The following is a 27,653-nucleotide window of genomic DNA, read 5'->3' on the forward strand; positions in this document are numbered from 1 at the left end:
TTACTCTTCGCTGAGCAGTGCGCCGCAGCGCGATAGCCTCCCTCCTTCCCGGTGCCATCGCTACATTGCGGCAAGGCTGCTTCCGGGGTTGGACGGCTTCCAAGGCTGGACCGAGCCGTTCATCGTGTCCTCGGCGGGCATCGACGTGTCCCAATCCCTTTGGGCATCCCCTCCGCTGGTCCGAGTCAATGCTCTCGCTGTAACCCAACATGTCACTCATTCAGGTGGAAGAGTATGTCTCCCGACATGGCCAAGCAACTTCGTTATGCTGATCAGAACCTCCTTCCAGTCTTGTCTCGTACCAATTGCGCACCAGCTACCTCAGCGAGGTCGCTGATGGCGTTGGAGAGCGCTTGATCACCTTGAACGACAGCTTCCTCAACACTGCCCCCTTCAAGGCCGCTGGCTGGCGCCCAAATCCTGCCATTATCAAACGCACCCATTCGCCTCCCATACCGACCGCCATAGCCTCCGAATACTTCCAGGCTGCACCTCGGTCCGTCGGCCTAACGCTCGAGGATGATGTGGAGGAAGGCGGCATGCTGACCGGCGCTGGAGGGGAGACCCCAGGGCCCGGCATTGCAACGAGGCGGCGGCGGGAGAGGCGGCGTGAGCAATTAGAGGAAGACGACAGCAGCGATCTCAGCGATGAAAGCGACGAGGATGCCGATCAGAGGGCTGCCCAGCAGATAAGATTCGCCAAGATGCCCGTCAGGAACCGATCTGGCTCCTCGCCCATCCAGAACTCCACACTACGCCAGACTCCCACCACGTCCTCCCCCAGGGCTGCCCCCGGTGCCAGGAGAGGCTCGCAATCTGCGTTGGAAACGGTCAAGGAGAGAGCCAGAAGGGACACCGTCACAAGCAGCGAAGTATCCTCAGACAATGAGGTGGAGGGGTCCGGTATTCGCCGGCACAGAGAGGCTGCGAGAGCTGCGGCAAAGACAGCCAAACTACACGCCAGAATTGCCGAGGAGCCAACTCAAGGTGTCAACAGGGTGCAGAGCGATCTCCTTGCTGAGGAGGAGGAAGACGACTCGGATCTCTCTGACGCTTCGTCCTTCGTGGAGAGCGTAGATTCGGCTTCCATCCTTGCCGATGTAGAGAATCCAGCTGTACCTGCCTCCCCTGGCCAGCAGGTGGTCGGTACACCACCGAAACAGCTCCTACGACAGTCCACTATACGCAGACCCCCGACAGCACCCCAGTCATCACTCCTTCAGGCGCTGCCTCCACCCAGACCCATGAGTACTATCCGGCCATTGAGCATGATACAACCTAGAAGTCTGTTGTCGGACGCATTCAAGGCCAAGCAGACTAAGCCCGCTATGCCCTTTGAGAAGTTTGCTTCTCTTTCTGGCCAGGGCGACCCTGACCCGCTGTCGATACGGATCTATGCCCCCTTTTCCAAGACGTCATCTAAACCCTTCGAAGTTTTGATACGAAAAAACATCCAAGAGAAAGATGGCAGTAGCACTCTTAGACCCGTCACTGTAGCCGAGCTGATCGGTCTGAGTCTTTGGCGATATCATGAAGAAAAGCTGGAGCCCCCTATTCCGAACGACAAGCTCAACGTCAATTGGTGGACCTTGAGGATGGTCGATGGCGATGAGGTTGACGATGACTTTCCGCCCTTGGAACGGAAGAAGCCGGTCAACTCCTTCACCACAGCCAACAACAGGGCTGCAAGATCGCGCTCAGCTTCCAAGACATATGATGACTTTGGCTTAGTTCAAGCATCTGCTAGCGGGTTTGAAGAGAACCAAAAGCTCACGCCACAGTTCGACCAGCAGGAGGTCGCCGAAGAGACAACAGCAGAGGTCACACCCACTGACACGCCTCAACCACAACTGCCTCTTCCAACCCCGCCAGCGAGGCCACGAGGAAACCCTATCACGAACACCACATTCCGCTCAGATGCGCCCGCAGATAAACCAGCTGCTCCTGCTCCTGCTCCCCAGTCTGTCAGTCGCGGACAACGGAAGCTCTTGCGGGTCCATATCATGTCAGCGGATGTGGCCCCCGGACAGATGGTCACTGTGGACGTCACTACAGATATGTACCTTGCCGAGGTGCTCGACATGGTCTGCAAGAAGCGGCAAATCGACAAAAATACGCACGTCCTCAAGCTTCCGGGGTCTGGGTCCGTCGTCTTCGTGGACCGTGCCGTCTCTTCCATCGGCAACATGACCGACCTGGAGCTGCACCGCCGGCGCTTCGCCACCGACGGCCCCCTGACCATCACCGGCTCGCCCATCGGGTCCTCCCCCAAGGCACACGTGTGGGACAGCAACCCGGCGCCGGCCAAGAAGAAGAAGGACAAGGGCGCGGCGCCCCACCCGCTGGCCCAGGAGGCCGTCAAGCTCGACGAGGCCGGCAGCAGCGACGTCAGCCTCAAGCGCTACGTGGTCTGGAAGAAGCAGACCATGCGCTTCGTCGGCAACGAGCGCCTGCTGACCATCGACGGCGAGTACGTCTACATCCAGCCGTCGTCGGGCGGCAAGCCGACGCGCGAGAGCGGCAAGACCTCGAGCGTGCACTTCAGCAACATCCTGGGTGCGAGCCTGTCCAGGAAGCACCCGGGCACTTTCAAGGTAAGTTTACTGCTGCTCCTCTCCTTGCTCGCGTCGTGAACCTTGGCCACCGTATTGCAACGGATGATCGGTGGAAATCTATGCGCAAGGTGTGAAAACAAAATCCAAATGCTAACGTTGCCCCGCTCGTAGTTCTATATCTTCAAGGACAACGCCACCAAGAGGACCGATTATGAGACGAAGACCCCTCAGGAGGCGGCCGAGATCGTGCAGGAGATCAAGAAGGGGGTTGCGCCGTACGCTACAAGTTAGGAGACTGAAGCAGATCGGTTGCGACAACGCTTGCTCGCAGACGACTGGGGGCTGGAATGATAGGCTGTGTATAATATGGGCAGGCGCACTCATGCCCAGCCACGGTATGTTGTTTACCTCACTCACCTGGCGTCAAGGCCTCGGTACCCAGGATGGGAAATGGAGGACGTACTTGACCGTCATTTTGGATAGTTTAAATTTTGGCTCCATGATGGTCATGGCATGGCCTGCCAAGCTGCAGGTATCAAGTATCCAGCCGATAGGACGTACAGAAGACGGGAAATGACAACAAAGCGAAACAATATTTTCAAACTCGAAGACGTGGAATTATCAGAGTGGTCAAGGCTGTTCATTACTTCCTTATGACTGACGATACCATCCTAGTATGCAATCCATTACCGGGGGAAGAGTTCCTGACCTTTGGGTCGCCGTGTCATCCTCGACTAATCCATGAAAAAGAGGTAGAAGTACAGTGTTCCTTCACCTGCCAAAACCATATCAAAACCCCGCCTTCCCCGTTTCTGCTTCCCTTCGCAACTATCCGCTTAGATGATCAAGGCGAGGGCGCCACCAAGAAGGGCGAGGCCGACGGCACCTGTTGCGTGGGCAGCACCGGCGGTGGGGCTGGGAGGGGCCTCGGTCGAGGATGCCGGGGGCTGCGACTCGGTGTCAGTGCTGGAAGGTCCGCTGGACGTGCCGCTGACGGTGGTGGTCGAGCCCGAGTGGCTGACAGTGGTACCCGTGCCCGTGCCAGTCGTGCCAGAAGGGTGGGCGCCAGGGGTCGTGGTGGTGGTAGTAGAGACGGCAGGCGGGGTGCCTGAGCCCGAACCACCGTTGCCGCCACCGCTGGGAGTGGGAGCGCCAGGAGGTGTGGCGATGCTAGTCTGAGTGGTGACGGGAGGGACGCCAGCGGGGATAGTGCCGGTGCCGGTGCTGGTGTCGGTGCAGGAGGACGAGGTGGTCGCAGCCGGGGGTACGCCGGCGGCGGTGGGCGAGGTCAGAGTGGTGGTGCCCGAGACAACAGTGACGGTCTGGGTGCAGCTGCAACTCTGGTCGAAGACTGCCTTGACGACGACGTCGTTGTCGGCCTTGGGCGCGGCGACGGCGGTCTATGGGAAGAGGAGGGGAAATGTCAGCTCGCGAACAGCAAACGGAGAAGGAGGGAGGGCAGTCTGTCACATATGACCGACGGCGAGACGGATGCTTGCTTGAACGAGTCCGAAGGTTCGACGAGGAGGAAGCAGGAAAAACACTTACCATGCCAACGGTCGCGGTGGCGAGGACGAGGAGGGTCTTGATGAACTGCATCGTGACGACTGTTTGCGTAGTGGATGTTGCGCGCGTGGGGTATCGACAAAGAGAAGAAGGGAGGTTGAGAGGTTCTCGATGGGGATGTTCGTTCAGTCTGCACGAAGAATACAGGGGATTCAAGGATGCCGACGGTAGGAATGAGGCAAGGACGACGATGGAGAGGTTTTGGTCCAGCGGTCTTGAGCTTGGTGTTGGGGAGGGGAAACGGTGGATGGGTGTTTGCAGGTTGGCGTCGAGGAGTGAAATAAAAAATAAAAAAATAAAAAAAATCCGGGGACGCGGTTGGGGTGATTTTGAGCAATGGGGACAATCGGGATCAGCAGCAACCAGGCAACGGGGCCGGACTGATCTGGGTCAAAAATGGAATACACAATCGAAATGATGGCAGTTTCCCGTTTGCTTATCCAACCCTGATAGAGTACTAGAGTACCTATGTACCTGAGCTGGAGGTCATCCAGGTTCACTTCACTGCTTGTCCCGCCCCGTCACTGAGGAGACTTGCATACATTCACTTTCCCCCCCAAGGCAACGAGCCTCCACGGCCGGTTGTGGTCCGCCATCGCTCTCGCTTGTACGTAGCTATCCGTTGAGGACCTGTTTGCCCCTCGCTCGGCGAATGCGCCGTTTCGTATGGAGAACGTCCGGTTGTACGGAGCTCGATGTCGTTACTACACCTCGTCCAACGGGTGCCACCTCGTCTCTTAGATCTCGCTCCATGATGGTGATGGGAGAGTAGCAGTGATATGTAGTCGCGAATTATCTGACAACACCACCGGCTGTCGAGCGGTTCTCATGATTTTCCCCGCCTGGCAATCTAAACAATTACCCGTGGTGTTCTCATCTCTACCCATCTACAGTCCTGTGTATTATCGTTGAGTGTCAGCAGGGCATAAATACCAGAACATCCAGCAAGGTAACAATGCGATGAAATGCTCTGCCACTACCGGGCTTGGTGCGTTTCAACATCGACGGGCTGGCAGCACCATGATAATGGATCGATATCGTAGGCTTTGATGACAGCAATGAAATCAGGGTATCCTCCGTTGATAGGGCAGGTTTCTGAATCGCTCCGTTACGCCTCCGGAAGCAGACTGGTGTGCAAACCGATGGCATACCAGACGGGCCGATGCATCGTCTCCTGGTGCGACGGCAAGCCAAATTCTGTGCTTCAGATCTTTAGCCTGCCAGCTTGTCAATTCAAGCACCTGAAGAAGCAGTGTCGACACGAGCCCATAAACTCGAGGCCTCGTCAAGTCCAATGATGACTTCTCATGTGTGCAACTTACCCCTACCCAGCATCAGGCCTGACTGGCGTGCTCTAAATAAGAAAAGTTGAACACGATAACTATCATATTTCCGTCGCTGTTAAAGAAACTGTGCTCTCTTTCCTGGCTCATACCGATACTCACTGAATTTGCCAAGCTATGACAATAGCATGATGCCTTGAGTCACGACGCCAAGAGGCGATACGGACGCGAGAGTAACTATGAGCTTATGTTTAAAATAGGGTGCAGAAGTCATCTCGGACCTGGCGTGTGGTCGATTGGATTAGACATTCAAACAATCATCTTTCAGTCACTGTTTTCTCGAATCGTCTATAATTCTCGAACATTTTTGTGCAATTCTTCTTTTTTCATGTGTTGGGAGCTTACCATGACACTGGTTCGCTCATGGCACTGTTTTGATCAACTCGTACTTACACGACCCAGCTTCATGATTCTGAGGGGAAAATCAGTCCAACCTCATTCTCACCGGCCAGGGGCTTTTAATATTGAGCTCTATCATGGACATTGTTGCCTTTTGCCCAAAACTTCACGTACAATATCAGACCTCACGTGAATGTGTACTACTGTTTCTTACCCTTGAAGATTCAACAAGGCTGAGCCTCCTAGGTGACGACGGGACGCGCGTTCGCCTGCATGAAATGACTGCTAAACGGCCAGCCTACCACCAACAGGGTCATACAATGCCTGCTTGATCTGATTTGCTTGGTGACATTCGAGGCAGAAGGTCAGCCTATATTTAGGCGTCCGCCTGCTTGGACGCACGCCAGAGGCCAAATTGTACACGGCCTTCAGCCGCCTCGAGGCTTCTCAGTTCTCATGATGTGAGCACGGTAAGCTTCTAGGGTGAACATTCAGCCCGAAGGAGTACTAGAACACTGTCGGCATTAGGCCGACGTCGGGTTGGCTTCTCAATCTAAAAGATGACTTATGCGTTGGCGCCAGCTCATTTGGCTGTCATGAGTTGTTTGATCATATCATTGGACAAATCGTGCTTTCAGGGGGGTGAGCATGCTGCTAAGAAAGGCGTGCTATAACACAAATGTAATATGACTGCCGGAGAATCCTGAAGTCCTTACAAAAGCTGATAATGAAGACTATCGAAGAGGCATCTTAGAATATGCACCTAATACTGATTCCTGTGAAGGTGAAGAGGGTGCAAAATCAGCTTAGACAAGGTGTTTCCCTCAAATCAGTGAATTACAAGGGCAGGATAGTCCCGACCGCACTTGTACTCATGAGATGCTATACCGTATATCGCATGCGCCGTTGGCGTCGTAGTTGTGCCCAAGGGTTACCGGGCTTCGCTATGATACTGGCGCCTTTCACGAAGGCACGGTCGCATGATTGTAAACGTTGCACCAACCCATAAAGGTGGAGGTCAAGAGGCTTTGCCAGTTCGGAGAATTTTCGAGCAAGGCTAGAGGTGCATCTTATTTTGCTGACGCCTCGAGTCGCTGATGCATCAAGCAACTCGGCCAACAACTGGGTAGCTGGATTGTAGGGCTGTGCTGGAAACAAACTCACCCGGCCGGCTGGCCGCACAGCCCTACCAACCATAAGCAGGAAGGAAGTAGGGCCAACCAATCCCAGCGCTTGTTTTTACAGAGAAGCTCACATTAGCGCGAGGATCACTCTCGGTAGTCTACCGGTCGGCTGGGTCAACGGCCGGATGGTGAGGGCGCCGGGCGAGAGGCGCAGTTAGGCTCGCACTATTTCGCTTTCCCAAAATGGGTCTCAATTCTCGGCCCGGGTGTTAGTCGACCGGCACTTTGGCGCAGCAGGATTGGCATCTATTTCGAGACGCGGAACAAACAAAGTCGAGAAACATCACAAAAATGAAGCTGACGCCAACATCGTGAGGCCTGTCACTGGCCATGGAGCGGGATATGTATATAAGCCTGCGATGTCTTCGTTTCAAAGGGAGTCTTTCAATATCGAGCAATTATCATCAACCTCATCATCACAATAACAGCCCAGATCAATAGACTCTCTGGTTTTCTGCTTTCACTATCTCTTAAAATCCACTTAGACCTCCTTTCCAAGCACTCGAGTTAAAAATGTTCACCACCGTAGCAGCCGCTCTTCTCCTCGCTGTCAGCATCACCGCTGCTCCTACTGCCACTACCGGCTCCAATATCCCAGCACGCACACTTCCACGAACCGGTGTCACTCACACCATCGCCGCGGGGAGAGGAGCTCTCTCGTTCGAGCCTGCAAATGTCGTTGCGCAAAAAGGAGAGGTGATCGAGTGGCATTTCGCTCCTAAGAACCACTCCGTGGCCCAGTCCTCCTTCGGCAACCCCTGCAACCCCCTCGAGGACGGTACTGGTTTCTTCGCGGGCTTCAACTTCCGCACCGACAACGTCCAGGCCGACAACGTCTTTCAGCTCGTCATCGAAGATCCCACCAAGCCAATCTGGTATTACTGCCCCCAGACGGAAGGTGATCATTGCCAGAAGGGCATGGTTGGTAAGTCAAGCTATGACCGCAATCTTCGTTTCCATCCACTAACTTGACCCTCCTCGCTAGGCGTCATCAACCAGAACTTCAACTCCAACGACGCAACTCTGGCCAAGTACAGGGCAAAGGCAGCCGAATCTGGCCACAGCGTTGTTCCAAGTGTTGAGCAAGGCGGCAAGGTCATTCCTGTCCCTGACCCTCTTGCTGGGTTCTAAGCCGAGACTGGGCTATCAGAGAGCTTTTCCCGGTGCTCGAAGGGAGCTTTGAGGCGAAGCTTGGTTTTGTTTTTGAATGCATAGCGGTACAGCTTCGACTGTGTCTGCATTGGGCGGCGTTATTTGATATTTGAGCGATGCATGCAAATTCTCATCATCAGGAGTCGAAGGGGAAACTTATCAACCGATTTACTAAAACGGCGAGGCAAAGGCCAATCAGAGTTGACTAATTCTCCTTCCATACCCGGAGGAAGTCTGTTCCCTTCCTTCATAGACCATAGACCATAGACCCTCCTTCCTAGCACCAATTACTATGATTCCCAAGACCCACATGTCGGAATAACAGTGCCCTGTCCGATGCAAACTTTCCTTGACTGCGGGCTTTGCTGCCTTGACCAACATGCGAATCAGGCCAAGAGAAAGCTCTACCTCGAACAGCACAACCGCAGTAAACACTAGATGGTTCAGTTTGGTAGCGTCATGACAGTCTCAACAGAGACATACACTTCTTGCCTAGAGAGGGCTTCTAAGAACACTTTGGGAGTACTCTCACGAATGAGCCCTCCACTTTGAGTTTAGCGACAAGTACATCGTACTTATGATTCTACGTTGGCCAACATACTGGCACTGTGGCTTTGTCAAGATGTCATGAGTTCAAAACTGTTGCACAATGAGCATGGCCTATCCATGTAACAACAGCTTTTGTGTTACGTACGAGAACTTATCCTCGACTATGCACTGATAATCACCCAAACTGAGCAGGGTAAATATACTACCTCTGTGTGCTGGTAGTACTGTCACGAACGAAGGGCGGGTTGGCTCCTGCATCGCTCAGCATGGCTGCCTTTACGTGTTGGATGGCTAGCAAATTTCGGGACGCTGGATGCCCGGAGGCGAAGTATAGTTATGTGTTCTTGAAGATGGAGCATCCCAACTTGCAAGAGACCGAGTCATACAGCCGTGAACTTCGCCGTATTAAAGGTAGCGCTGCTTGTCTGCCTGAGCACCTGCAACGAGGCTCCACTCACAACGACAGGGGCTCTACTGCCACCTGGAGGTCTGCCAAGACATCAGATCAGCCCACTGATGTTTTCGATTGTCCGGGAATAACCAAGGAAACACCCTCGCCTGGTCTTCCTGCTCAAAGCGATGGGTCGATGGATCTTGTCTTTGAAGCAGGTGTGACACTCGCAAGGGGATTTTCGACCAAGCTGTCGAGGACTCCGTGTGAGCATATTTGCTTTGAAAAACATCCACGCCTTTGGAGTGATTTGCGCCATTATGTAGGACCTTGTGTTCTTATACTTGAGTTTGAGAGGTGCAGATTATACCCTGAGTTTACCAACGACAGCAACCATCGCTGAAAAAAGCATAGTAATAGCGGTGCCGAGCAGCACTCAAAAAATAGAGTTAAGCGCCAGCCCTCTGCATACGAGCCTCAATGGGGCCACAACGACCCTGTAGTTGTCGCGGGCCGGTGGATCTCGGTAGATTCCCCCAACTTCATGACCCCCGTCCCCACCGAATGGGTCTCCACCACTGCAGCGGCTCTAACGGGAGGTGTAGCAGATGATCGTCGCAGATGATTTTCGCAACCCCCTGGGTGGATCCGATGTTTGGTAGGCCGGTTGACTTGTCTGATGGGAGGGATGAAGTCAATGTCAAGATGGGTCTCGATATAAGAGTTTGAGAACTGCAGGAAGCATGTGTGCTCTTGGGGTGCTGCCATCTGCCACTCGTCTTCATTTCTGTATACAGCAGCCGGTCTGGTTCTGTTTTCCTTTACCATTCTCCTTCTTTTCGCCTGTATAGTTCGTTTCTTCGTCGTGCTGTGCACAAGTTTTAACCCTACTTCATTCTACTCATCTTATAGAAATAAAAAATGCCTTCGCTTTACCGGGCTTGCCTCGCCGTGCCCGCCTTCTTGGCTCTTGCTCACGCACAAGCTGTCATCGTTTCTGCAAAGGGTGACAAGGGAACGAGTCTGCCGCTTCAGGGTATGTTGTTCTCAAAGAATATCACCAAAGAATCCCATTCCTAACATTTACGACAGTCGACACTACCAAGTCCGACGCCAATGTAATAAATACACAAGAGATTACCGACAATGTGGTCAACGAGTGCGGGAGGACCTTGCTCGCGGGTAACATTGACATTGGAGAGCAGACAGAGATCCAGCTCTCCAACAAGACCGTGACTCAGGTTACCAAAGGCAGCAAAGTGGCAGTCACAATCAACCAACTGACCGCCGATGGTGCCGGTCCATTTACATGCGACATGGATCAGGCCAGCAATATCCAAGGTGCTACGGGTCAGACTCCTCTGGATGTCACCGAGAAGGATGCCGGAAACGGAGTCACACAGCTGACTGTGACCATGCCACAAGACATGACATGCATCGGTGGTAAGTACAACCGGTTTTACACCATTATGACATCCCCCGGCTGCTCTTGAGTAGGGTGGTCCAGCTATGCAAGACCTCACTAACTCGTTCGTCAGCTTCGACCGGCAATGTATGCACAGTCAGATGCTTCAACGCAGCAAAGGCTGGTCCGTTCGGCGGCTGCTTCGCAGTACAACAGACAGACGTTACTCCAAACCAGAACACGCCGCAGAACATTGCTACGGCCCAGACACTCCAGGGAATCACGGCCCAGGTCCTCCAGAACCAAAAGGACCTCGGAGTCGCCGTCAAGGCCAACGCAGACGCACCAACACAGGCTGACCAGGGCGTTCTCGCCGTGGATGAACTCCTGAACACCGACTCGAAGGCTCAGGCCACCGCAGGCGCTGCTAATGCGGTGGCGACGGGCGGTGCCACCACTGGCAATGGCAACAACAATGGAAATGGTCGTGGCAACCGTGGCAAGGGCAATGGCCGTGGAAATGCCGGTAATGCCAATGGCAATGCTGGCAATGCCAATGCTAACACCGGCAACGCTGGCAATGCCAACGCTAACACTGGCAACGCTGGTAATGCGAATGCTAATACTGGCAACGCTGGTAATGCCAATGGAAATGCTAACGGAAACGCCAATGGTAACGCCCGTGGAAATGCCAATGGTAACGCAAACGCCAATGGTAATGCCAATGGCAATGCTAACGCCAACGGTAATGCCAACGCCCAGACAGGCAGAAATGGCCAGAACAAGAATGCAAGAGCCTTTGCTGCTTAAGCGAGATGTTGCTGTCCTGGACTGGAAGACCATGCCGACTGGAAAGGACTACTCCTTGACATCCCTGCCAGGGCTTCCAAGCCAAGTTGTATATCGACCGGTTCATTACATAAATAGCTAGTAAACTTATAACGAAAAGAGATATGGCATATCAATAGGGGCATTCCCAGTGACCACTTCCTATACCATGTCGGCTGTGATTAGCTTGTTTCATATTGTACGATGAGACAGCACCTCTGATCAGAGATTCATCCGTTTGGACTCACTGATGCTGCTTGACTCCGTACATTGACAGAGCTAATGGTCCCGTCAGCCAACATCATACCAGGATGATTCCTTCGTGAAAGCCAGGCAGAGCTGAGGCTTCACAAACGATGTTACTACGACCACACGAATATATGCTGGTCGAATTCTCCTCAAATCCCTTATCATCCGAGATCAATTGACTGAGTGGTCACACTTCACGTGGGAGGTAGTCCCAGTGATAGAAAATGTGTAACTTATTCATATGCTGTCTATATGCTTCCTCTAGACGAAACATGTAATCGTCCAGTATGTCCAAGTCTAAGCCTTCAGAGCGCCAACGAGTTATCCACTATATTGCATTATGCGTCCTCACTCAATCGCAATATCTTAACCGCGTTGCCCCCCATCACAGCCTTGGTGCCTTCACTCCCCTCGCCGAGCGCCTTTTCAACGGCTGTCTTATTCCACGTCATGCTCTCCCATTCTCCCTGCTCGTCGCTCGTCAGGGGCGGGAAGAAGGGGTGATCAGTACCAAACATCAACCTGTCGACACCGCTGGCGTCAATGGCGGCCTTGAGTCCGACCTCTGAATAGATCACCGCATCGAGGTAGATCTGCTCCTTCAGTACCTGCCACACTGTACGTCGGCCGGAGCCGACCTTGCCCTCCCGCACCAGGTGGCCATCGTGTACGATGCAGCTCTCAATACGTCCCGCGAGAAACGGCAGTGTGCCACCACTGTGCGCGAGCAGCATCCGAAGATCTGGCACCTCGTCGAACACTCCCGCAAGGTACATCCGTGCCACGGCAATGGTGGTCTCGAGAGGGAACCCAAGAGCCAGGGGCAGAACATGACCGTACTCGGCCGTAGCCCGCGGGCCCCAGACCTCGCTTGGCAGACCGTAGTGCGGGTGCAGGAAGATCGTCAACCCATTCTTTGCCAGCGCCTTGAACACCGGGATCAGCTCTGGGTCGTCGAGGCCCTTGCCCAGCCCCGAAGTCCCCAGGATCACGCCCCGGCAGTGCTTGAGCCCCTTGACGAAATCTATGGCGGATAGGAGCTCTCCTTGAGGTGCCGTCAGCGGCAGCGTTGCGAAGAAGTACAGCCGTCCCGGCTGCGAGGCGCACATGCTCTCGAACTCCTCGTTAACGCTCACAGCTGTCGAGGCAGCCTCGGAGGTGGCAACGAAGTCAAGCCAGGGGTTGGCGAGGGAGATGACCGAGATGTCGATCCTGTGCGTGTCCATGAAGTGGATTTTCTGCTGCAGCGAAGAGTAGTGGCTTGTCACCGGCCGGCCGGGCAGCGGTGCGCCATCCTCCCCGGCCTTGTCCAGCGACTCGGCCTCGGCAGGCAGGATGATATACCGCGGGTCTTTGGCACCGGCGAACCGCCTGATCAAAGGAATATCCGAGCGGTTTTCTAGGATCTTCACGTACTCTGGCGGGTACATGTGCGTGTGTATGTCCACCACGGGAAAGGGGTTGGAAGTCATCTTGAAGGAGTGTATTGCCTTGAAAGGGGCTAAAGGGTGGATGAATGTGGTAAGAGATGCCCGATTGTATATATCCGTGTCTCACGATAGCATCCACTCGGTCTCTACAGAGCATCGATCAGTTGATGTATGGAGGAGGAAGGTGTGTTTCAAGTGGTCTCGATGAATTCGTGGGGCTGCTGTAGTGCCAAGAGGGGGGTCATTGACTAAGTTGGGAAGTATACGCACCCGCTAGCCTAGTGACCACACTAGAGAAGATGAACAAGGTAGGCTGGTAGGATCTTGGTAGTTATCTTAGCAGTGGAAGTGAGCTTAGGATTCTGAAGAAGAGCACACTCCAAGATACTCCTGCTGTGAAGTTCTCGTGACGATCACCGGCGGTTATCGTATCTCGACCGGACCTAGCCGTCGGAGCCTAGACCCCACATTGGCCGTGAAGCTAAGACAGCTTATCTAGCGGGGTATTATTCGTTCGGTTTATTAACACTGTTGACTGCACTTTTGAGGTGGAATACTACTTGATGCACAAGAGTGTTTTAAAATTGAATTAAGGCCTGCCAGCCAGTACATTCTGGCTCCGTCGCACGAGACTCGCATTTCAGATCCGAGCTTGCGAGCAAGAGCGAACCTCAGTAGGTATCCCAAAAAACCGTCGTGTATAAGTCAAGGAGCGTTGAAAACCAGACGTCGTATCTCTTACTCGACGACAGACTTCGTGATACTCGTTCAAACACCTGACGTATTTGGACGCCCCGACGCTCATCACAGTAAAGATGGAAAAAGCAGCAGTTGAAAATGAGGGTCTCATGATCCCGGTACCTATACTCCTCCATTCGACGACGTCCGCGAGGTACTAAGTTTGAGCAGCTCATTGACTTTTCGGTGTTTCTGAATGGAAACCCAGAGGAGAGAAAGGAGACTGCCAATGCTGTCCTCCATGGCTTTCAAACTGCGGGTTTTATCTACCTGAAGGGTCTGCCATTCTCATCAGACTACCGCCAGCATATCTTCAACACTTCCGCCAAGTACTTTCGGCTGCCTGTAGACACGAAGATGTCACACTGCTGGACGACCCCGGCGGCAAACCGCGGCTACTCGGCGCCTGGTCGTGAGAAGACAACGGAGCTTACCAACATTGAGGATATCAAGAAACTACGCGAGGGCAACCCAGACTTGAAGGAGTCTCTAGAGATTGGCCGTGAGGGGGTCCCGGATCACCCAAATCACTGGCCAGAGGAAAAGGGCGAACTGGAGGGGTTCAAATCCATCATGACAAAGTTCCACGATCAGTGCAAGGAGCTGCATATGGAAGTCATGCGCGCCATTGCGGTAGGCATGGGTTTAGACGAGACCTTTTTTGACACCTTCACGGACGAGGGCGACAACACTCTGCGCCTCCTGCATTACCCCGAGGTGCGCAAGGATGTTTTCACGATCAACCCAGGACAGGTTCGCGCTGGTGCCCACAGCGATTATGGCAGCATCACGCTGCTCTTCCAAGATATGCGGGGCGGGCTACAGGTCAAGAGCCCGAATGGGACGTTTGTAGACGCCACGCCGATCCAGGACACATGCGTGGTGAACGCAGGTGACCTCCTTGCGAGATGGAGCAATGACACAATCAAGAGTACTATTCACCGCGTCGTCGAACCGCCAAGCGGTGATGGACCGGTGCATCCGGCCAGATACAGCATTGCGTAAGTTGAAGCTTTTTTTATCCACGTCAAGAGTGTTGCAAGCACTGGCTAACCTTGGGTGCACAGATACTTCTGCAATCCCAACTTCAAGAGCCACATCGAGGCGATCCCGGGAACCTTCTCAGGAGAGAGCGAGAAGAAATACCCAGGTATCAACAGCGGAGACTACCTGGTTCAGAGACTGGCTGCGACTTACTAGATAAAAAATCGTTCCTTCATGTAGAGAGGAAGATACGAGAAATTGGCGGCGAACCTTGGTGACGAGAATGTATGATGTGATGATGGTGTTGGTAGAATTATGACTAGACGACAATGCTATACGCAAGAATCCAAACGTTGACCAATGAAACTGAATTATGCAAACCGGAAGAACCATATCCAAGGATGCCGTTTTGACTTAATTGACTTGCAACTTGAGAAACAGTTATGGTGGACAGAACGCTCAAGAGTTGATGCTACATCGACGGATGGCAGTGGTCGTGCCTCCGTCAGTGGAAGCTGGGGTAACTCGTGAAGTGCCTGAAGCGGAGCCCTTCGGCTGGTGTCCCACTAACATAGCCCCCCGCCATGCACGTCACTGCTGACCGGCGGCTCAGCTGCATAATGCCATCTATCCCATAACTCTCACGCTATGCCTGGTGCTAGACACTGAGCGGCAGGCATTGTCGCATTCTCGAATCTCGTCGATACTACTTCTTCTCCTTCAAGTCGATGGATCGCCTTCCCTGCCCAAGATGAAGAAAACGCTTCTCCTCACGTACATCCACGGCTTCAAAGGCGGCGAGGACACCTTTGGCACCACGGGCGACTTCGCCGAGCACCTGGCCGCCCTGGTCGGCGCCGAGCTGCCCAAGGTGCAGATCCGTACCCTCGTGTACCCCAAATATGAGACGCGCGGCGACCTCACCGAGTGCGTCGCCCGCTTCCGCGACTGGTTGTTGGAGAAAGTCATCGACCTCGAGGTGGCCGCCGGCACCCCGAGCCCCACCGTCGACCCCAGCGTCCGGACCATCCTGATAGGGCACTCGATGGGCGGCATCGTGGCGGCGGACACGGCCATCGCGCTGGCCAATGAGAAAGTCATACCCTCAACCGCTGAGGAAGAAGGCGACGGAGAGAAGGAAGTGGGTGGGCATGCGGTCAATAGCCTCATGTTCCCGTATATTCAAGGCGTCCTCGCCTTCGACACACCGTACCTGGGTATCGCTCCTGGCGTCGTTGCCCATGGAGCCGAGGGGCATTGGCAGACCGCCTCGGCCGCTATATCACAACTGAGTGGACTGGGCGCTATCTGGAGTGGAGGGAAGGCTGCCGAGAAAGCGACGGCGCAACCGGAGAGGAAGCCTGTTGCGGCTCTCGAGGCGCCCCCGTCGAAGGACAATAAGAAGGGCGGGCTCTGGAATAACTGGAGCCAAATGGCCATGTATGCTGGGGGCGCTGCTGCCCTCGCCGCCGGGGGTGCCGCAGCGTACATGAAGAGGCAGCAGATCTCGGAGGGCTGGGGCTGGATCGGCAGCCATCTGGAATTCGTAGGGTGCCTGGCGCGAGGCGAGGACCTAAGGAAGCGGATGGCGAACATGATGCGCCTCAACAAGGAGCTGGATGTCGGGTTCGCTAACCTGTACACCAGGCTCGGCCGCGCAGCCGACTCGAAGCAAGTCAGCACGGTTGGGCTGGTCATGGGCAATCAGAGGACCTTCTGCAATCTGCCGACCCGCGGGGCCGCCGGTGAATGGAGGGAGGCCGTGAACGACGCGGCGAAAGACGAGACGGGCGCGCATATGGCCATGTTTGAATCCGCGCAGAACCCTGGCTACATTCAACTCTCAGAGGACGCAAAGAATTTGATCGTAAGCTGGGCGAAGAATGAGTGGTACGAGACAAGCAACATAGAACTGGAATGAAGGAACTCTTCGGCAGGCTGGGTTTGGCTGATTTGTCTTGCGCCATATGATACCTCTTTTGCTTTTGGCTGGTCGGCGTTCGGTATTATATAGAACAACATTACTATATGTGCAGCGTATGTCTAAGTATTACGATATATCGCGCGGATTCCAACCACGCCTGTGTGGTCAGTCCTCTAGTGGTATCCATGATCGCGCAAGTATTCCCCCTCTTCTCTCACGTTGTGCTGCAGCCCGCCCTCTACTGTGTAGCCTTCGTGTCCTGCGCCTTCGCAGCCTTCAGGACTTTTCTCCTCTGTCGGTTCATGTGGCCAATTAGGATATATGCGCCGGCGGGCCAGATGATGAACAAGCAAGCCATGAGGAACAGCTGGTACAGCTGCCCAAACTTCTGCGCCGCCGGTACCAGGGCGAGGTACATCATGCCCATCTCGCTCAGAATGCCGATGGGGTACAGGATGCGGTACGAGCTGTAGCGCACCCAGAAGAATGGGTATGGCTCCCATCCCATGAGCTTGACAGCCAGGTACCCGTAACGGATGACCTCGGTCAGCGACCAGGCGAACAGCATGGACGAGTAGATGGGCGAGGAGCAGAGGGCCGGGAACGGGTACTGGACGGCCCAGACGGCGACGTAGCGCGAGCCGACCTGGAGGGCGGCCGTGACGGGGTCGGAGCGTACGATGCCTGCGAGAAACCCGTGTTAGTCAAACTGCTTTCAGGAGCCAACCATTTCGCGTCAAAGAGGGGCTCAGAGGGGAGATATACCGAATAGCCCGTGCAAGACGTCCAAGATCATCAGCGTCTGCGTCCAAAGCACAAAGTTGCCCGTGGAGAGGTAGACGAAGGCCGGGCCCCTGATAATGTTGGTGCCGACAGTCCGCCCGAGCACAGTGGCCCAGAGGATGGTGGAGACGGCATTGTAGAGGATCAGGTACCCGTTCTTGACGGGCGACGATCGCTTGACGGGCTTTGCTGCGTCCGAAGCCATTTTGACGCGATCGCTGTACGGGGCGCTGTCTTGGGAGTGATGGGAAAAGCTCGCGATGGTTGATGCCGGTTCAAATTTTGGCGTTGACCTTGCCCGAGGTGTCATCACCCGCTGTGGACCCCTGGAAAACGTTGGGGTCTAGCGGCATCTTGGGGCAGGGGGTGGATCGGCAGGTACCGCATGGTTGGCATGTGCAAATGCCACTAAACAATGGCCCATCCATGGCTCAAAAGCAACCTACCTAGCCGCAGTGGACCGACCCATCAGCACCGCTCTCCAAGTCCTTCTCTCTATCGATGGCTGAAGCTCTGTGATGCCCCCATCCACTTCTTAAGGCGTCATGGATCTAACAGCATTCCCTGCCTGTTCGTACCCAAAGCACGTTTGCTACGTTCATTGGTATCGCGAGCATTCGGGCAAGCAGGATCCGATGTTTGACGCTGACGTTTCGTTACATTCGTCCGCCATGGCACAGTTGGAAACATTGATTCAGCTGCATTATCAGCCGAGTCATATAGAGCCTTCCTCACCTTGCGCGTAGGAGTGCCTAGTGACGAAATGAGAGAAGATGATGGATTGCACTCACAGAAATCTAACCGGGTCAGTTCCAGAGTCGACTGGGGCAGGGTCATGAGGCATGCAAGTGTCATGTCAGCGACCTGGAACGTGCCAAGGGTTTTGCCCGATGTTCTGGGTCACTCTACGCACTGGAAACACCACTCAAAGCCCAAAGGAGCGTTTTCAGTCACGAAGCCAAGAGAGTATTTAAAGAAAAATTTCAATGCTTATATTCTAGTGCTACCATAGTACAGTTATGCCTGGGCAGGTCTGTGTGTTAGCCAGCAAGGGCTTGTCAGCAGGCATGGGTCAACCTCAAGAGGTGAAAGTGTGGATATACTGCACATCATATCAGCTCAGTTTCTAGGTGCTTCGCCTTCGAGGTTTTTTTTTACAGCATACTATCGACCCGAGTCTTGAAGCTTCAGGTCTCTCCTTTTTTTTTTTTTTTTTTCTCTTCTTTAGTCCAGCTTGTACTAATCTTTCGAGGGGCGGGCTCCTCTTTAATCGCGAATATGCGTATTACATCTCTTCTTCTGGGGGCTCTTTCTATTGCCAATCTGGTGTCATGCGAGAGTACTCGGCATTCTGTAAGCAATCAATGATCTACACCAGGGAATATCACGGGACTGATCACGCGAGGCTTATAGGGCAGTTTGGCTAGCCGAGCAAAAGCCATGATCGGCTTGAGATCAGTCGACACGGAGCAGCCCGCGGATCTGACTAAGCGCCAGATCAGCTTTGCTAACGGCGGCATATCCATCGGTGGACTGACACTTGGTGGGGGAGGGAAGGGCCAGACTGCTGAAGGCGGAGCAAAGGCTGGCGAAGGACAAGGTGCGGCGACCAACAAGACAGCCGAGGGCATCGCTGCTCTTCGCGGCGCGAGGAACAACACTGGCGGCGGTCTCACGGTTGGCGGCGTGACGCTGGGCGGGGCTGGTGGCGGCATCACTTTCAACAACGGTGCTAATAATGCAGAAAAGGGGCAGAAGCAGGGACAACCAGCAGAAGCACAGCCGGCTGAGGGCGTGGCTGCTGCTCCAGGGGCAGGCGAGAAGGCAACACCCGCTGCTGGAGAGAAAGCGGCACCCGCCGAGGGGGAGAAAGCATCGCCCGCCGAGGGAGAGAAAGCAGCGCCTGCTGAGGGTGAAAAAGCTGCTGCTCCTGGAGAAGGTCAAGCCAAGCCGGCTGCTGGTGAGGCAGCCAAGACCCCCGAAGAGATTGCCGCCGTGAAGGAGTCGGAGCAATTCAATGAGAATCTCGGCATCATCACTGACAAGAACGGCAACGCGGTGAACCTGGGTGGCGATCTCGGCATCACCAAGGGCTCGGATGGCAGCACCTCTGTCGGTGGTGAGGCTGGCATCAACATTCTTCCACGAGCTGCTGGGTCCTTGATCGTGACACCGGCACCGGCCAAGGCTCAAGAGGCACCGTCTGTGCCTTCTCTCCCCAAGGTACCCGCAGCTCTGGCCGCACCGTCTCTCCCGGCGTTGCCGAAGGCAGCACCGGCAGCCCCTGCCCCCGTCGCTGTTGCGAGTGTCCCACCGCTGCCGAAGGCCGCTCCTGCGGCTCCGGCTCCGATCCCTGCTGCGACTGTTCCAGCTCTGCCTGCTGTCTTGCCACCCAGCCAGGGGGAAGCTAAGAATCCGGGTGCCCCCGTAATGGCACCTGCTGCGTCTGCGGCCCCTGTTGCCGAGATTCCTGATTTTGTCCCTGGAACGGATCCGACTGCTTGAAATGACAAGCTCATGCAGTGGAGGTCGGAACAGAATAGGGAATAAGAATGTCTCGCTACTCTATAGCAAATATGCCACCTACATGTACTTATCGTCGTACGTTCTTTCAAGGTAGTAATTTACGATCAGAAATAGCGGAATCGCAAGTCAATGGCGTTTCAAGTCTTGGGCTACCCTCACAAGAGGTGGCAGAAATATAGGCATATATAGTGAGTGACCAAAATGTTCGACTAGTGCTATTGCTTACAGTCATCTTGTCTTAAATATGCTTTAGTGTAAAATAAACGGGTATGCTGCTCAACTCCGCCGCGTTGGCGTCATACATGAGAAGGCCACTATACACGCGAATGGCCTCAACCAGCCGCCTTTGTCTTCACCTCTGACGGATCATCAGGCCATACTGCTACCTGACCCTGCGAATCATCACCCGCCTCGGCCCACCAGTTTTCAGCCTGTACAGCAATTGTCTGAGAAACGAAACACACTAAAGACGATGAGCGTAACTTTTGCCGAAATGGCGTTGACCGATTTGCTCAATACTAGAGGGCTGGACCTCATTGCGTGCTATGAGGCTATTGGGCCGCGCGATTGCGATCTCGTCCCCCTCACTGTAGCTCCAACTATATACCACACTGTTCCCCCATTCCAATGCAATGACCTGGGAGTTCACCGCGAAGTCTTATAATTACATTTGGTATCCGGCAAAGGCTCACATGAGAATCTATTGGGTTGTTCGAAGGGAGTTGGATATGCAATGGGTTCGAGGTGGAATATGTGATTTGGCTGTTTGAGGATTTTCTGCAACGCTCGTTCCCGCTGATCGACCCGCGTAAATGCGACCGACTCAGAGTTGGTCTCGCCACGAGATGGGAAGAAGTCATTACCACAACATCGATTATGGCTGGCAAGACAATCACAATAAGGACAGGTTGCTCCAGAGTTGGTTCGCCACGCCCATGCACGGCAGCGCATAGTTGGAATAGCCGGACCACTTCTTCGCCGCAGCTGGATCCGGCTCTAAGCTTTCATCTGAAGATGAAATTTCATCTACACCGATTCTCCAAGGTTGGTCATCCAATCAGCACTGGATGATTGGGCTCTCCAGCGAGCGCTGATCCGTATCCGAGCCGAAGTAATCTGAAACACAGTTGTCTGTTCGCAGAACCAAACTCCTCGGTGTGCCTGGGCGCACCCGACTGGCTACGTCGCACAGGGGAAGGCTTAATCGATTGAGCCGCATGATCTGTCGCCTCCGTCGCTATACTCTGTTCCCACCTCCCCAGACCCAGCCGGATGCTTGGCGGCAGCCGCCCGTCTTGCAGGTCCTCAAACCCGCGTCTGCACTTCTGCGACAGCTCAGCTGCGTTCAGCCGGCGACTCAAACAATGTTCTTGCCGTGCTTCGAGAAGCCTGCGTCGAATGGCCCCGGTGGTCTCGGGAACGCCAACTAGCGGTGGTATGCTCAGTTTGCACGCTCGAGTCGTCGTGGTCAACTAAGCGAGACACCGGCATAGTGCACTGTTTGCATAAAACCCGACCTTCGCCGTCAACTCTATCCTGTGTGATCTACAATCAGCCATTTGGCTTCAAGTCGAGGCCTTTCGTCTGAACTAAGCCTGGACGCTCAGATCGGATCGCCACCTCCCCGTGTTATTCATCCCATTCAACGTCCTCAAAGGGTCTTGACGGAAGATCGCCACCAGAGCAAGCGAGCACAGGGGCATATTTCGATGGCATTTCCTGACAAATTTGCTCCGCTGACTTGGTCCTTCCACTTGAACCTCTCTGTGCTAGTTCATGACGAGCTCTTGTTCCGATGGAGGAATCTACTCATGTCCATATTTTGCAATCGGAATCAAAGGTCGTGCAGCTCAACACGGTAGGTCTAAATGTTTTAGAATCGGGCAGACATCCGAGAAGCACCAAGGCTGTCACTTGCTTGTCGTTTGCCATGCGCTTTCGGGAAGTGGGCCTTCCTCTGCATGCCCGATGCGAGGCAATTGTGGGAGAGGAGGGAGGAAACCATTTCTTTGGTTCATCCCAAGTGCCTTGTCTACGCCTATCCTGCCTCCAGGCAGGGATTCTCCATACAGAGTTCATGGCGATCCTCCACAACGAAAGCCTGACACATGCGGCTGATTTAACCGGCTGGGGTGGGCTCTATCCCGTCAGTGGTCTTTCGAGACATAGTCTCGGGAGGCAACAATTACACATCTTTCGACTTAGCCAAGGCATGGAAGAGGCGTCGACCTGCGTAGGTATCTGTCATCAGTTATGATGTCGTATCGTTCTATATCTCATGACTTATCCCGCTCTTTTATGATATGCCATCGATATCATGACCGGTCTCTCCTTCATATTCCCTCCTTTACACTCAATCTCATATATACGTGTTGCACATCACTTTCGTTTCTAATTTTCTTACGCCCCCAATATTGCTCATCTATGTGAAAACGAATATCAGTCTTCGAGGCAATACTATCTTGAAAGGATGATGAACTTTCGAGATGGTGAGATGGTTCCTAACCGGAACTTCACCTCAGAGTTCCTTACCGACCCAGTCAACTATCCGCCCAGTCCACAGCAGAGTGTTGCGATAGCAATCACTATTGCGTTCCCTGCTGCTGCACTGGTGGTAGTAGTGACGAGAATTGCTGGGAGGTTATCATCACGACAGTTTGGCTGGGGTAAGCAGAAGCACTGGAGTCGAAATAGTTCACCGCGATTCCAGTAGCTGACACTTTCTACAGACGATGGCCTCGTGTGTATTGCCATGGTATTCTCAATCCTTGAGACAGCTGCAAGTTATATGTGTAAGCCCCTTCTGTCCGAGCTACAACCCTTCGAGCAATTTTGATTGACAGTGCCTCAGACATAAAGACAAACTTCATCGGTATATCCTTGAGGAATATCCCGCCACATGACCCGACGCCTGGCGCAATATGGAACTATGCGATTCAGATCCTCTACAACCCGATCCTCGCCCTGGTCAAGACCTCGATCCTCCTGTTCCTGCTTCGGTTGTTTGGACAGAAGCCAGGTGTGCGCCGCTTCATCATCTGGCTGAACACGGCCAACATCCTCAACATGTTCGCCATTTTCTTCGCTATCGTATTCCAATGCTTCCCAATCGAGAAGATATGGGACCCAACGCGGCCTGGGTCTTGCGTCGACAGGCGTGTGCTTTTCGTCACGAGCAGTAGCATCAACATCCTCACGGACTTGCTGGTGCTGGGCCTCCCGCTCCGAATATTTCTTGACCTCAAAATCCCACGCCGAACCAAGATCGCACTGATGGTGGTCTTCTTGTTGGGTTTCACGTACGTATCCCGTCTTTCTCTACGTCTACCTGTCCCTTGTCACAGGGCATGTGATGAATTTGGGTCTAACGACAGCTGTGCAGGGTCACCATCGTCGGCATAATACGGTTGGCGTTACTGATCCAAGGTCTGTTCATGCTGATCGAGCTGCCGGACCCGACGGCCAACATCGGCTTCGTGACCTCGGCCATCGAGACCAACCTGTTCCTGATCACGGCGTCGGCCCCGGCGCTGCGCCCGCTGCTGCGCGCCTGGTTCCCCAAGGTCTTCGGGCTCGGCCGCGACGAGGTCGAGGGCGCCACAGAGCGCCGGGTCATTGGCACCACGGCGGCCACGCAGCTGCAGACGCGCCTCACGCGCATGAAGAGCAGCAGGACCGCCCTGCGGAGCCAGAGCCCCACGCCCAGCGAGGACGACCTGGTCATGTCGTACAACGGCATCATGCGCAGGAGCGACATCATTGTGCGTTACGATCCCAGGCTGACGAGTCGTGATGGGGAGGGCGGAGATGGCAGGATAGAAAAGTGGGTTTGAGAGGATATCAGAAACACAGAGAATTAGGCCATCTTTTGACATTCAACGGGTTCACGACTATGGCGTTTCGGTTTAATGCTTTTGGTGTGGCACTGGGACAGGAACGGCGCCTCCGGATGGGTTTGATTCTCAATAATAGGGTTGCATCTGCTGGAAACAAGTTGGGAGTCTTCAGACACCACAATCCGGGAGCGTTTAGTCTATGACTATAGGGGCTGTTGTACATTTAAGCTCGTGGTCATATGGCATTTGCACGCTCGTCAAAATGGACGTTGTTTGATATCGAAGCTGAGCATATCTTCCATTAGTCTCTCGCGGTGTTGGGTATGAGTGCACCGGTCCATATACAGAGGTTCCGGCGTATACTTATATCGAGCACACTTAAAAATTTCAGGCAGGCTACTCCTATCCTTATAGGGGTTTGGCGTTGGATAAGCTGTCTCTCAACGCGAAGTCACATACGAAGAACCGGTAATACTGGATCCAAGAAATGAAGCAGTGAAATCATGTGTCTATCAAGTCATAATTAAGCCATCATGAAATATTCCAACACGTAGATGCCATTTGTATGAAGTGCAGAAGAGCATTATGCTGGGCGATTCTCATGACTTTTAATAGAAGCACGGGGTAGGTCGCCCGTCCATGCGTGTGTGTGGTCTATCTTCCCACTTGATGCCCATTGCAGTAAAGGCTGGACCCAACTCGCAAATCTTTGGGTTCGTCGTTTTTCCTGATACGTATTTGGTACGCACTGGTTCTAGTGGAAATGTAGCTTCTTGATATGGTCATTGCATCGTCACCACTATCCACGAGGCGCATTTGTTGCTTGCAGTTGTTTTGGGCCTGGATATACTTCTGTGCTCCTGGCTAAGAAGGACCGGTCTAATCTTCCTTGGGCGAGCCTCGTCACTGCCGTACTGCATATTCTATGAGGGTTTGTGCCGTATCATGTGGAAATCTTTAGGCTCTGATGCAAGTGAGCACCAAACGTAGGGTCTCTTTGATGCTAGTGCGATATGTATTTCATCACTGGTTAGCCATGCCGAGGAGGTCAATGGTGTGACTAGTGCCATCGATCATGACGGGGGTAATAAGGTGTCCAGTCCATGACCTTTTGATTCATAGTACTGCTTTGAGTTGAAAGCTGCTGCTGCCAAGCTTATGGGGTCGACGGTAGTCGATAGGTGTTGATTATCGTGATAAAACTAGGTTTAGTCCTACTCCACTTAGTTTGCGGGCGGCACCAGCAGAGAGTGGGATGCCTGCGGGTTTGCTGCGTTGTCTCTGCGGCGAGCCCCATCGAGTAAACCCGCCAAAATTAAGGGTCCAAGACGGAGATAACCGGCACGCGCACTCATAGATCAGACACGGCCGATCAGGGAGACTCGAAGCGGTTCAGAACGAGGAACAGAAATGTACGGATACTGAGCCAATAAATCGTGGATGAGTGACTGAGATACCCATGTGGCTTGTGACAACTGTCGCGTGTGCTATTGATGTCATTCGGTGCATACGTTTGCGGGGAAAGCGAATGGGATGTCGATGATAAGGGATTACCCCATTGACGGACTTGCATTGCGTAAAGGGTGGGTGGAGTTGGGGGTCGGACGAAGCCGCTGGCCGTTGCGCGATAGAGCTTTGGGATCGGATACTTTGTGCAAGCCACGCGGGCGATCGCACAAGCTTCTTCACGAGTTGGATGGGTGACATGGGGTTTTGGGATGAGGACTCTACATAGTAGCTGCCTGGCAGAGCCGAACACGTCAAGATTTTGCCTTGTTTCCGCGGAATGACCGCAAGCGCAGTGTGCGAGTCATGGCCTGGAGAAGCAGACAGGGCAGATCTTGTTCATACTATGTAGTGAGTGACAGCTGGGCCGGTCTGGGTTGGTGCAAGTTTTTGCGCTGTTGAATTCTGCTGCACCTTGGGCAGGCAAATATTACCTAAGACGGCAAGCCGTAGATATAGTAAAGGCACTGGATACAGCCTATTCAACCGTCGCTTGGAGCAAGCTGGCTAACAGGACCTTGTTCACTCCTAGTACTACTGTAGAATCATCAATCGTACCCGACGGGGCTACTGCTCTGGAGTCAGCAGTGTTAGTTGGAGATTCGTATTTCGGTGCTTCTAGTGGGCTTAAGGCGATCTCCTAGCAGCCCAGGTCGTTTTGTGCGACTGACGAAAAGCTGGGATGGAGGGCTGGCTTAGGCGCTCTTTCTACTGCGAGATTCCCAAGCAAGCCAGGGCCGCCAGAAGTTGATGGAGACTGGACGGGGGATGACTACCGTAGTAAGAGTCACAGGCTCACAGCGGGCACTGCGGCATCCACGATGGGTCGTAGAACCGATGGAATATTCTTCAAGCTCCACCCAGTCCCTTTGAACCCACACGGGGGAGAGAGGGTTTCCTTTACTTAAATTGCGGAGTGCGATTTGACATGATATTTGAATGAAGCGTGCAAAATCACTGTCGGTACCATCTCGGAGGACCCTAAAAAGGCGCTGTTTGGGTTGTGCTTCGGTCAAGCTGCTTTGGCTGCTACGAGGGAAAAAAAACCCCCCCGCCAGTCTGCCCACTGCCCAGTCTTCTAGTGAGAGAGTGCCGAGGTCGAATTTCTCAGGGTCCTGGGGTCTGCCGTCTGTGATTGTTGGGAAGGCCTTATTGCAAGGATACGAAGGAAGGGGTCAGGTATGCGGGCAGGGTGTAACACGGGGCAAACGGAGGTGAGAGTTGCCAGCGTGGCCTGGTCGTGATGAAGCATGCTGCATGCCACTGGAAGGGGGAACTAATAATATTCTTGCACAGATTTTGTCTCCTGTTCCCAGCCATGCCGGAAGAGGTGAAGTATTAACTTAAGGCGCGAAAAATGGCGCTGTCTGTCCAGCGGTCAAATAATCAAGTCAACCATGGGGCGTTATATAGGACATCCTTAGTACAGCAAAGTTGCTCAGGCTTTTTCTTAGATTGACTCTTAGACTATGGGCTCTTGTGTAGGTGGAATGTGCAGCCGGTATTGTTGGTTTCCTATCAGCTGCACCCTCAACCTCAACCCTCCCCAAGATCCTAACCTTCCTACGCGTTACTGTACGATAGATGGTTAGTTACTGTACTGTGGTACAAGCTGACGATTGGACGTGGGTGAAGCCCCACTGAGGAGCCTGTGTACTTCCCCCATGCGGCAGGCGACTGCAGTGGTGCCCGGAACGAACCAGGGAGCCAGGGAGCCAGGGAGCCTAATTGTACCCTGGTCCGTTGGTTCGCTCGTGCACGGAATACGTCAGGACGGAAAGCGCGGGATATGCGCCAGGGGGGCAGGGGGGCAGAGCGCAGGCGAGGCGGTCTCCGACCGGGAGTCAGCCCAGCACAATCAGGTCGTCCGTTATCTCGGGGCCCTCTATTGGGTGCTGTACTGTACAGTTCGTACAGACAGCCAGCACCAGACCAGAGTGTCGACTGCAGCTGGCTCTGAATCACAATAGCTCAAGCCTCCCAAATACATGGGTACCTGACATGTTCTATCGCCTCTCTCCGTCTTCTTTTTCTTCCCTCCATCTCCCCAAAGAGCTGTTGTTGCTTTCCACGCCGTCCGCGTAGCACCGCTCTGCGACAGTAAGACAATCCGTCAGCCCACCTGAGTCGCGCCCGGTTTGGACCCTTGGATTGTCAGATGCACTTTGGACAGGGTACCCATCGGCTGAGAGGCGCAACCGCTTGAAAGAGGGAGGACAGAGGCATCTGCGTCACCTTGACCACCGACAAAGTCGAAGGGGACGAGGCCACTCTTTCTTCTCGCCAGTTCATCAACGAACCGAAGGCTGCTTATTATCCTTTGAGCCCACCGCTGTACCTCGTTCGCACACGACATCATCTTTTT

At 53.9% G+C, this 27,653-nt stretch overlaps 10 protein-coding genes across 10 annotated transcripts; 7 read left to right on the forward strand and 3 right to left on the reverse strand.

The window, feature by feature from the left end:
• Window positions 1-209: 209 nt before the first annotated feature.
• On the forward strand, window positions 210-2,846 carry JN550_000315 (uncharacterized protein; the record flags this gene model as incomplete). The annotated part of the gene is made up of 3 exons (XM_049314550.1): window positions 210-232; window positions 290-2,594; window positions 2,727-2,846. The coding sequence occupies 3 exons, from the start codon at window positions 210-212 to the stop codon at window positions 2,844-2,846; spliced, it is 2,448 nt and encodes an 815-aa protein (XP_049177604.1).
• Window positions 2,847-3,391: 545 nt separating this feature from the next.
• JN550_000316 (uncharacterized protein) lies at window positions 3,392-4,154 on the reverse strand (the record flags this gene model as incomplete). The annotated part of the gene is made up of 2 exons (XM_049314562.1): window positions 3,392-3,955; window positions 4,104-4,154. 2 exons carry the CDS (start codon window positions 4,152-4,154, stop codon window positions 3,392-3,394), a joined length of 615 nt encoding a protein of 204 aa, XP_049177605.1.
• A 3,346-nt stretch (window positions 4,155-7,500) lies between these two features.
• On the forward strand, window positions 7,501-8,118 carry JN550_000317 (uncharacterized protein; the record flags this gene model as incomplete). The annotated part of the gene is made up of 2 exons (XM_049314573.1): window positions 7,501-7,912; window positions 7,973-8,118. The coding sequence occupies 2 exons, from the start codon at window positions 7,501-7,503 to the stop codon at window positions 8,116-8,118; spliced, it is 558 nt and encodes a 185-aa protein (XP_049177606.1).
• Window positions 8,119-10,000: 1,882 nt separating this feature from the next.
• JN550_000318 (uncharacterized protein) lies at window positions 10,001-11,294 on the forward strand (the record flags this gene model as incomplete). The annotated part of the gene is made up of 4 exons (XM_049314584.1): window positions 10,001-10,115; window positions 10,172-10,522; window positions 10,618-10,919; window positions 11,247-11,294. The coding sequence occupies 4 exons, from the start codon at window positions 10,001-10,003 to the stop codon at window positions 11,292-11,294; spliced, it is 816 nt and encodes a 271-aa protein (XP_049177607.1).
• Window positions 11,295-11,899: 605 nt separating this feature from the next.
• Window positions 11,900-13,033, reverse strand: JN550_000319 (uncharacterized protein; the record flags this gene model as incomplete). The annotated part of the gene is made up of 1 exon (XM_049314595.1): window positions 11,900-13,033. One exon carries the CDS (start codon window positions 13,031-13,033, stop codon window positions 11,900-11,902), a length of 1,134 nt encoding a protein of 377 aa, XP_049177608.1.
• Window positions 13,034-13,806: 773 nt separating this feature from the next.
• On the forward strand, window positions 13,807-14,929 carry JN550_000320 (uncharacterized protein; the record flags this gene model as incomplete). The annotated part of the gene is made up of 3 exons (XM_049314606.1): window positions 13,807-13,848; window positions 13,901-14,730; window positions 14,797-14,929. The coding sequence occupies 3 exons, from the start codon at window positions 13,807-13,809 to the stop codon at window positions 14,927-14,929; spliced, it is 1,005 nt and encodes a 334-aa protein (XP_049177609.1).
• A 535-nt stretch (window positions 14,930-15,464) lies between these two features.
• JN550_000321 (uncharacterized protein) lies at window positions 15,465-16,634 on the forward strand (the record flags this gene model as incomplete). The annotated part of the gene is made up of 1 exon (XM_049314616.1): window positions 15,465-16,634. One exon carries the CDS (start codon window positions 15,465-15,467, stop codon window positions 16,632-16,634), a length of 1,170 nt encoding a protein of 389 aa, XP_049177610.1.
• A 241-nt stretch (window positions 16,635-16,875) lies between these two features.
• JN550_000322 (uncharacterized protein) lies at window positions 16,876-17,625 on the reverse strand (the record flags this gene model as incomplete). Its single annotated transcript, XM_049314627.1, has 2 exons — window positions 16,876-17,321; window positions 17,403-17,625. The coding sequence occupies 2 exons, from the start codon at window positions 17,623-17,625 to the stop codon at window positions 16,876-16,878; spliced, it is 669 nt and encodes a 222-aa protein (XP_049177611.1).
• A 1,235-nt stretch (window positions 17,626-18,860) lies between these two features.
• JN550_000323 (uncharacterized protein) lies at window positions 18,861-19,925 on the forward strand (the record flags this gene model as incomplete). The annotated part of the gene is made up of 1 exon (XM_049314638.1): window positions 18,861-19,925. The coding sequence occupies one exon, from the start codon at window positions 18,861-18,863 to the stop codon at window positions 19,923-19,925; it is 1,065 nt and encodes a 354-aa protein (XP_049177612.1).
• A 2,491-nt stretch (window positions 19,926-22,416) lies between these two features.
• JN550_000324 (uncharacterized protein) lies at window positions 22,417-23,779 on the forward strand (the record flags this gene model as incomplete). Its single annotated transcript, XM_049314649.1, has 4 exons — window positions 22,417-22,612; window positions 22,676-22,738; window positions 22,798-23,245; window positions 23,329-23,779. The coding sequence occupies 4 exons, from the start codon at window positions 22,417-22,419 to the stop codon at window positions 23,777-23,779; spliced, it is 1,158 nt and encodes a 385-aa protein (XP_049177613.1).
• Between the last annotated feature and the right edge of the window lie 3,874 nt (window positions 23,780-27,653).

The sequence above is a fragment of the Neoarthrinium moseri genome, assembly GCF_022829205.1.
Source record: "Neoarthrinium moseri strain CBS 164.80 chromosome Unknown scaffold1_Wmoseri_CBS_16480, whole genome shotgun sequence".
NCBI lineage: Eukaryota > Fungi > Ascomycota > Sordariomycetes > Amphisphaeriales > Apiosporaceae > Neoarthrinium > Neoarthrinium moseri.